The sequence below is a fragment of the Lepus europaeus genome, chromosome 7 (assembly GCF_033115175.1).
Source record: "Lepus europaeus isolate LE1 chromosome 7, mLepTim1.pri, whole genome shotgun sequence".
In the NCBI taxonomy this organism is placed as follows: Eukaryota; Metazoa; Chordata; class Mammalia; order Lagomorpha; family Leporidae; genus Lepus; species Lepus europaeus.
Genome location: NC_084833.1, coordinates 117940831 through 117950165, shown reverse-complemented (window position 1 = coordinate 117950165; position 9335 = coordinate 117940831). Strand labels below are relative to the sequence as shown.

Sequence of the window (9335 nt, the reverse complement as noted above, 5' to 3'; positions counted from 1 at the left end):
GTGCCTGGGCTTAAGCCCGGCCCCTGCTCCTGACCCCAGCTTCCTACAGTGCACCCCCTGCCGAAGCAGCAGGTTATGGCTCAAGTCCTTGGGTTCCTGCCCCTCCTGTGGGAAACCCACATTGAGTGCCTGACTTGTGCTTTTGTCCTGGCCCAGCTCTGGCTGCTGTGAGCATTTGTGGGGCAGTGAATCAGCGGATGGGAGCTCTCTTTTCTCTGCCTTTCAAATAATAATAATAATAATAATAATAATAATAATAACAAAAAAAAAACACAAAGCATAGAGGGATCTATGGCTCTTGGTGGACTTGTTAAGTTGGACAAACCAACTCTATCTGTGATAGCCAGTTTTATCACTGGCAACTCGCGTGATCCGAAGGCACTGTGCTTTGTGATTGTCGTGCCTATCAGCGATGCCCCACAAATCCAAAACCAGACCCTCCGCTGCACTCTTCGGGGGTGTTGGTGCCTGGGACCGCTGTCAGTTTTACTTAAGGGAGGAGGGTGTGTGAAAGAAAAGACAAGGCTTAAGCCGACTGGTGCTACAATTGGAGGGACTGGATAAGTAGAAAATATAGCCTCCCTTCCCCTCCACCAGCGTGGGAGCACCTTGGAAATTTTTGGAAGACTCCCCTTCTGGACCGCCCGCTCACACGCGAGCTTTGGGAACGTGGGTTTCGCGGTCCCCAGAAGGTTGCCCGGGCTTAGCGCCGGATCCAGCGCCATGGAGCAGGGTTTGCACCCCAAGGCGCGGCCCCTGCCATTTCTTCACCGTCACGAGGGCGCGCTCCGGAATACCCAAGGCTCCTTCAGAGCCGGGTCCAAGTCGGAGTCTCTCGGTCGTCCGGCCCCGCAGCGTGGCCCGCGCCGGCCCCGCACGCCGGCCTGGGTGCCGGGCTTTGTGAATGAATGATGTATACGCACTCGGAAAACTATGCCGCGCCCGGGAGGCGGGCAGCAGCGGGTGACCAAGTCCTCAAGAATGCGTGGAGAATCGGGCGGCCCTTCCCGAGGCGGCCTGCGCGCCCGGCCCGCGCCCCCGCCCTGGGCGCGTCCCTCCCGGCCCGCCGCGGGCTCCGCAGCCCCGGCTGCGCGCCCCGCCGCTCGGCCGCCGCGCCGCGCCGTGCGCTCCGCCCGCCCTTCCTTTCGCTTCGGGCCGCCGGCGCCGATTGGCCGGGGGGCGCTCGGCCCGGCCCCCGGCCGCCCCCGCCCCCTGCTCCCCGCCCACCCCGCCCCGCAGCCCAGAGCGCCGGCCCAGGGCCAGCGGACCCAGCGGCCGAGACTCCGCGCGGCGGCGAGAAACGCCCTAAAGAGGAGGGGAGAGCGCGGGAGGGAACCGAGGGACTGGCAGAGCGCGGCCGGGAGCCGAGAGCGAGCTGCGGCGGCGCCGGCGGGAGCGGGACGCGGGGAGCGGGCGAGGGCGCGGCTGGGGCGAGCGCTCTCACTTCTCCGCCAAGTGCCAACTTCGCCGCCGAGAGCGCCGGGCGCGCACCGTGCGGGCGCGGGACGCGGCTGCGGGAATCTGAGATTTGCAGGCAGGGAAAGTCGGGTTTCCTCGGTCCCCTTGCCCCTGTCGCGAGTCCCCGTTCAAACGCAAACAACGACAGTGACCGCAAACTTGCTCCAAGCCCGTGCGTCCCCGACTGCTGCTGGCACCATGAAGGCGGCCGTGGATCTCAAGCCGACTCTCACCATCATCAAGACGGAAAAGGTCGACCTGGAGCTTTTCCCCTCCCCCGGTGAGTGGCCAGAGGCCAGGGGTCCCCCTCCAGTGCTCGGCGCCCTTCGCCGGTCCCTCCTGGGCTGCGAGTCCCTGCAGGCGTCGGGGATGCTGTTGGCAGCTGGAGAGAGGCTAGCGACCAGGAGGAGGAGGACTGGTAGTGGCCGCAGACTCTTGGTTTGGGGGTGGTATTTATTTTCACAGCTGTGTTTCTTGTGAGCAGAAGGCAAAAGCTTAGACTTAACAGCGTCCCCATTTCTGCTTTTTTTTTTTTTTTAAATTTTTTTGTCCCAAACAGCGAGAACTGGCGCAATTCCTTAACGTTCAGGGAAGGGGGAGGGGGGGCGTGGACTTTGCCGTCATCCCCTGACCCTGTGGCCCCCGGGCTTGCAGCTGGATGGAGAGCCCTAGACCGTGAGAGGAGAAGTGGTGCCTAACCTAGTGGGCTTCAAACACGCTTTCAAACTCGGTTACCCTCCCCAGGCTCCCCTGTCACATGTCGCTTTGCCGTCCGGCTGCTCTCTTCTGGGTGGAGGGCGAGCTGAAATTATGCTCTTCGCTTCGGGAAACTTCTGATCCTGTTCATGCAGGTGACTTGCTTTGCCCCAAACTTGTCCCCTGGTGCCAAGGATCCATGAGGAGGAGGAAGGCATCCCCCAAAAGCAAAATGTGTCCGTGGTCTGCGGTGTTGTCCAGTACTTTGGTTGGCAAGGACTTGAAGAAGAGAGGGATGGGAAAGAAATTTCGACTTAGACACAGATTTCGCAGCTTAATAAAGTCCAGCCGGACAGGATTCCTGGAACAAATGCAGCGCGAGGAGGCAAACGATGCTTTCTTTTAGGATAAGAACCTGTCGGCTCCCCCTGGAGATGAGCAGTTGTGGAGGTGAAGGTGTGTAGAAAAACACAGGGAGGTGGTGATGCATTTTGGAAAATAATTCATTGCAGTAAGTGTTTCTCGGCTGTATGCGATTATCAGTAAGTTTAGTTTGGGCTCCTTGTGGTTAGCACTTCTTTGCCTCTGCTTATTTTAACCCTTTGCTAATCTGCTTAAACTTGCAACACAAACCCAGCTCATGAGTTTGTCCTTTGAGAGCCTTCAGAAATGTTAATAAAGACTCCCATGTCCTGTGGGCACCCAACATTCAACCCCAGGATTGGGCAACCCCGGAGGCATTTCACAAATGATGTCCCCCTGATAGCTGTCTTTGGGGGTTCTGGGGAGCCCAGATAAGTTCTTGGTGTCCCGCTTGATTCAAACCATATATAGAAGAAGGGAAAGAATTGCTTACAGCAAAGAGACAAACTCAGCCGATAGGTCCTTGCCTTAAGAATGGCTTGTTTATGTGTGTTGTTATGTGTGTTTATGGGGAACAGACAGGTTTGGTCATCTGGGAAGTGTCACGTAGATACGTCAGTTCACAGACCTGCGCGGGGTCCTTCCTGCCGGGAATGTGAACCGAGCCCCCGGCAGCACATGTTTCAGATCACAGAAAGCAGCTGCAGCATTGTTTTTGGTCATTTCATATTAAAAAGATTTAATGTATTGTGTGCTGCTGGGCCAGTAACTCCTTAGCTTTCCCTTCTGTGAAATGGGGACAGTTGGGCTTAATGCTCCAGTCCATGTCCATTCTAATAAGCTCCCTGACAGGGGTATCCCTTCTTGGAAAAAAAAAAAAAAGTTTCCAAGCCCCCACTTAGGTTTTGTTAGCCACCTACAGTACAGCAGAATTTCAGCTGGTGATAAGAAGTTGACTGGTTTTCTGCCATGCATTCAATAAGGTTTGACTTCTTGCACTCTTGGGGGAAATAAAGAAAAATTTGAAAGTAAATACAGAATATCATGACTGAGGTTTAGCTAATTTCTCCTGGATGTTTGTTTGCTTAAGTGTCCCTGTGATACCCATACCTCAGGTGGAAATAGGCTCAGAGAAGGTAAGTCACATGCATAAAAATACCCAGAGAGCCAGGGACTGGAGTAAAACTATTTCTAACTTCTCAGTGTGTGGTCCCCTGAGTAATATTGCAAGTGACTTGAAAAGCCAGGCTGAGACTTGAACTTGCAGGTGCGAAGGTGGGAGAAACAGTGGCCAGGGCTGCAGGGCTTTGCTGCTGGAAAGACAAGACGTTGGCTAAGTGGGAATTTGCTTTGCCCATCAGACCATACAGGACATGTGTTTAAAGTTTAACTTCTCACAGCGTGGCTTTGTATCCACGGCTGTGATCTAAATATTTGTCAGAATGATTTCTTGGGCGGGGTGGGGGGTAGGAGGTTGCCTAGTTCTTTACATATGGAGACACCTAGTGTGGGAATCTTACCAGCTTCAGTGATTACACCAGAATTTCCTCCGGTCCCCTCTGTCAGTCCCCTCTCTTGCACTGATGAGAGTCCGAGAGAAGCAGTGGGGAGGTCCAGATAGGAATCAAGAGACCTGGAGTGTTTGCCTGTGGTGATGTCTAAGACCTGACCAAGCATATGCCTTTCCTTCTACCCTGTACTGAGACCTCGAGGGATTTAACCTTGCTAAGTGCCAAGTTGACATATACTTTGAAATAATCCTGGGACTGAGTTTTCCTTGTGAGTGTAAAGTGGGGTGTACTGGTTCAGCGGAAGCTTCTCCATCCCACCTGGCTGAGGTTGGTGCTCAGCCAACAGGTGCCCAAGCCTCTTGCTTTTCCCTTTTCTTTCTACCTCTGTTCCACCTTCTTGGTGAGGTGGGGTCTCATGGCCAGATCAAGCTAGGGGTTCTCACTTTGGATGTTGGCGTGTGGGTTAACCGTCGTGTTGCCAGGTGGGAGTCCTGGGTCCCACATAGGAAGGAGCGTTTGGATTTGGTGCCCAGCTCTGGCTCCCCTCTCCAGCTTCCTGCCAGCGCCCATTCTGGCAGGCAAAAGTGATGGCTCATGTAGTTGGGTTCCTGGCGCCCACGTGTAAATCTGGGTTGAGTTCCTGGTTCCCAGTTCTGGCCTGGGCCAGTCTCAGGCATTGACAGTCATTTAGGGAGTGAACCAGCAAACAGGACCTCTCTCTGAAATAAAAATGAGAATGACCCAGAACCGAGCAAGATTCTTTTTTAAAAAATGAGCCCCTTGTCCATGCAGCAGAAGGCAACCATCCACAGGAACCTTAGGGATTGTTGGAAACTTCGTCCTTTCCCAGCTTGCTCTGTCTTTGCCTCTTCATCAGTGAGGATGAGGAGGAAGGGTAGAGCTGCCAGGGCTGTTCGGGTCACTTGCTCAGTGTGTACACCCAGATCTGCTTTGATTGCACCCAGTAATGACAGAACAGCCTCAGGGTCCACAGCCGGGACTCTGGAGCTCTCCTGTCCGGGTGCAAGTCCAACCTTGGCCACTTAGCACCTGTGTGACTTTGGATAGATGACTTCCTCTCTCTGGGTCCTGCTCTTTGCATCTGTGAAACGAATGTAAGAACCTTTCTACTTCGCAGAGTTGATAAGAGAATTAAAGCTGTGATTGTGTGCACAATCTTTAAACAGTCCCTGACCCATAATAGTCTCTGAGAGCACTGCGAAAAGTTCAGGGGAAAATGGAATTCAAAGTTAAATTTTTTTTAGTGCAAATCATTTGAAATCCATAATATGCATTTTCTGTGAACTTTTTGATGATTCTGTGTATATATGCATGTCAAATTATTTTGCTCCTCAGTTTATCTTTCAGTTCAGTTTTCCATGAACTTTTGGAAGCTTCCTCATACCTATTGTTTCGCTAGACAACTGGTCAACACAGAATGACCTTCAGGAGCCTCGAGTTTTCAGAGGCCTTTGACGTGTTTGGTAGGGGATAAGGTAGCTGCATTGTGCACCTCGTGGAAGCCATTGTTTGAGAAGGAAAAGAGTAAACAGAATTTTTTCACCTACATGGCTGTGAACTCATGCCAACGGAGCCTTGTTCTGTGTTCCAGAGAGCAGACAGGGTGTGCAGGTAACTTCCAGAGCAGCCCGAGGGCCCCCTGGCACAGGGGCCGGTCGGGTCCTTTGGGTACTGGAGTTGTCCAGGTTAACCTCCGAGGCAGAAGGCCACTGAGTTGAAGGGCGAGGGGGACATTTGCAGAGTTCATGCAAAAGTAGACTTTTCAGTTGTGCAGAGTTGAGAAATGCCTCGTGTCCAGTTATTATAAAGTATCTCACATTTTATTTATTTATTTGGTTGGCAGAGCTTGCATTCCTGGCATTTTTGGTTGGTTTGTGTTGCTGTTTTTTTTTGTCTGTGTAACTTTTTTTTTCTCTCTTAAAGAGGCCAGACCACCCTGTAGGAGTGTCACCTCCCTCTAAGGGACAAACCAGTCCATGGTCAGCTTCCCAGAACCCAGCTTGCTCTGTGTGCCTCAAAACTGTCTGCAGAGCTGAGAGCTGGGTGGTGTAGATCAGAATTTTTCAGCAGTGAGATTCTCTGTTTCAAAGGGTCCAGGCATAACTTCCCCTAGACATCTCCCCAGTTTGCAGAACAGTGACCTGTGGTCATCGTGCCTTCCAGAAGCTTGCACCGAAGGCCGAAGCTGGCCATTCAGGAGTTATAGGGTCATTTCAGAAATATGCATTGTGGGCCATACATGTTCACGTGAAAGAACACTTTTATGCTTCATACTTAACTCTGGGGTGGAGGGGGGAGTGTTATTTTCTATTTTTCAGATGAGGAAAATGGATATTCAGAAAGGTGCATACTTTGTCCAACATCACATTTTGGAAACTTACCAACTGATAAGATGTCACAGGCGTGTTGTCCCTGACATCAAAGTACCATGTTATTCTCAGCAACCCTGGAAGTTAAAAGACAGGTGTAACAGAAGGCAGTGCTGGTGGGAGCTTTGGGGGTTCAGGAAGTGCAGGGGCTCCCTGCCATCACTGCAAAGCTGCCCTGAGCTGAATTAGATGCCTCTTGTTACCCAGGGCCCTGGGTGGCTTGCAGAGGGGCCTGTCCTGTGGGCTGTCTGCTGGCCTGGATGGCCACATGTGTTGTTTTAGGAAGATGCTTAAAGTTGGAGCAACACTTCGCCAAGCTCATGAGGCCGAGAACCAGGGTTCTTGTGTTTCCAGTGCCTTCCAGATGTCCTTGGCCCTCTCACAGGTGGGAAGGTGGTTATGTTTCTGTCCAAGGTCAGGCCTTTCTCTGGCCTCCAGATTCTGCCCTCTGCCTCCCTCATCTCTCACGCTGCTGTGCACAGAGTCTCCTATGGATTGTGAGGAACATAGACCAGCAAACTGGTTTAGTTGGAGCTTTCATTTTCCTGCTTCCAGAGTGGTGATGGTGTAGTTACGATAGCCCTCTATGCTGCAAGGAGATTTTATGCCACCCCCAACCTCCCATGTAGTTGTGTCAAGTCCATGTCGTGTGTCAAGGCACATTGTATGGAGCTATCTTGGCCTAACGGAGGAAGGACGGGTAGCTCCACGATTCTGCCGCCCATAGCCCACGGTGAGTGGAGACGCGGACTCCCTCACTCTTGCCTGTGCAAGGGTGGGGAGCTTCCCCCAAGAGCTGCTGGTGGGTCCAGACAGTCATCGTAGTGAGGAATTTGTGTAGGGCAACATAATCTCAGTGTTCCCATGAGCGGCTCCAGCGAGTGGCTGCCTAGACTCCCTGCCCGGCTGGCATCTCTGATAGGGTTTGCCTCTGGGTTTGCAGTGTTCCGTGTCTTCCCTTCTGCCCACAGCTGTGAAGCAGGGCCCGACTCAGGGTTAGGAATGTCAGGGCTGTTCTCGGATCTGTCATTTTTACCCATCATGGCTCTGTAGCTACTCTTTGCTTTCCTTCAGTCAGGCTGAAGATAGCTTTTTCAAAAACTGCGATTTTTCTCAATTGCCTCTGCAGGCTGGTTGTACGTGGCCTCCTGAAGCCTTGTGCCTGCCTGGGTTACCTGTTACTTGTATAGCTTATCATCTCCATGCTGATAGAGGAAGACACTAGTCTGCCGTGTAGGTCATGGCAGGTCTGATTTTACAAGCCGAGAGCCATGCTTACAGATATACTTAGGATACTGCTGCTCAAGCCATAAATATTTATTGATTATTTGACCATCTCGGTCGTATTTCCCAGGTACTTTCCCATCTCGGCTGCCACGCTCCTCTTTCAGCTTTTCCTCACTTGTCCTCTTCTGTGACATTTAATTCTGTCTCTGAAGGGTGTAAAATATTGACAGACAGCACTTTTAGAGCCCAGGTAGCATTGGAAAATTTTAGGCTATTGGGTTTCGGATCCGGATGGCGTTTGATAGAGAGTTACAGTTTGCCATGTAAACCGAGACACTTTGTGCGAGTGGAAAGGGACACTATTAATAATCACTCCCAAATGACAGGTGTAAGCTGGGACTCTCCCAGAAGATGAAGGCCACTCTACTTAGCACTAGCTTTGGTGACAATACACTGTAGAGTAACTTTTCTCCATTGCTAATTTTACAGTGTAGACCATCCAAAGTTAGCGAACAGGACCAGATTAAGAGTTTGAAACAGTTCAAGTTCAGTGTGGTTTCCCCCAAGCCTGAGTTATATTTTTAAATTTGTTTTTGACACATAATACATTATTTCTCAGTGCCTGAGAAACAACTCAGACCTCAAACAAGTTCACTTCAGCCATTTGAAACCTCTTGGTAGCTTTTGCTGTGAAAAGCTGTTAGGTTTTGCTCCGCAAAGGTCTGTGGAGGACCTGTAGAATTTCTGCATATTCTCTGTGTGTGTGTGTTAGAGAGAAAGAGAAAACGAACTTTTGAGTTGGAAATATTACAAAAATGAAGACAGATTTTTCATTTTAATGTTTCTTCAAGATGAGAAAGTTTACTGTTGAGATAAAACAAGGTGAAGAAAAAAATGTCTTGTTTTTTGGGGGAGTGTCCTTTTAAAGTAGGCAAAAACAAAAACAAAAGTAAACAACAAGCCCTGGGATCTTCAGGAGGGGAGGAAGGGATTGGTGGGGTCAGTTGCAACATCCTTTTTGGCTAATAAAAGAGTAAAAGAAGAATGAGTCCAGGAAAAGAGTAAGAAAGTGCAAGAAAACTAGTGAAAGAACAAAAGGAAATATAATAATAATAAAAAAACCAGGAGTGCACAAATTTAAGAGAGATTTCATAGGCTTTTGGAAAAGTCCCCATCTGGACCAAGCTTTGCACTTGGCTAGGAATTCCTGGCTCGGTGGCCTGGTGAATTCCTGGCTCGGTGGCCTGGTGGGCATTCTTGGATCTGTGTGGATATTTCTGATCTTGACTCTCTGGTGGGCCAAGAGATGGCTGGTCAGAATCACTCAAGGGACGTTGCTCTGCTCCAGGAACTCCATGTTTGAGTGTGTGAAGATCCCTGCGCATCACTCACTAGTCATATTTTCTCTACTTGATGGGCTCTGTCTTCCCGTGGTTCTAGGCTGTGGTATTCTCTGGGGTCAGCTTCTTAGAGAAGCAAGGAGAGGATTATTTTGCATTGAGAGAATAGTTGGGAAAATCATTGTAAGTTTAGAATGAAAGGACTACATAAACACAAAGAATAAACCCTTGGTTTGTAGGAAGGGATGTGGGAAGGAGGTGTGGGGCCAGGACCTAAGGGGGAACATTTGGAATCTCAGGGTGAACTTGCCTTTGAAGGTAGGATGATTTAAGAACAGAGTGATGAATAG

The 9335-nt window shown here is 50.7% G+C and overlaps 1 protein-coding gene across 2 annotated transcripts in view; it reads left to right on the top strand.

The window, feature by feature from the left end:
- The first annotated feature begins 1425 nt into the window (after nt 1-1425).
- ETS1 (ETS proto-oncogene 1, transcription factor) overlaps nt 1426-9335 on the top strand; it is a 64244-nt gene continuing 56334 nt past the window's right edge. For both annotated transcript variants that reach the window (XM_062197337.1, XM_062197336.1), the window contains exon 1: nt 1426-1738. In XM_062197337.1, coding sequence (XP_062053321.1) covers nt 1657-1738 — 82 coding nt within the window. In that variant the 5' untranslated portion in view covers nt 1426-1656. The remainder of the gene's footprint in view (nt 1739-9335) is intronic.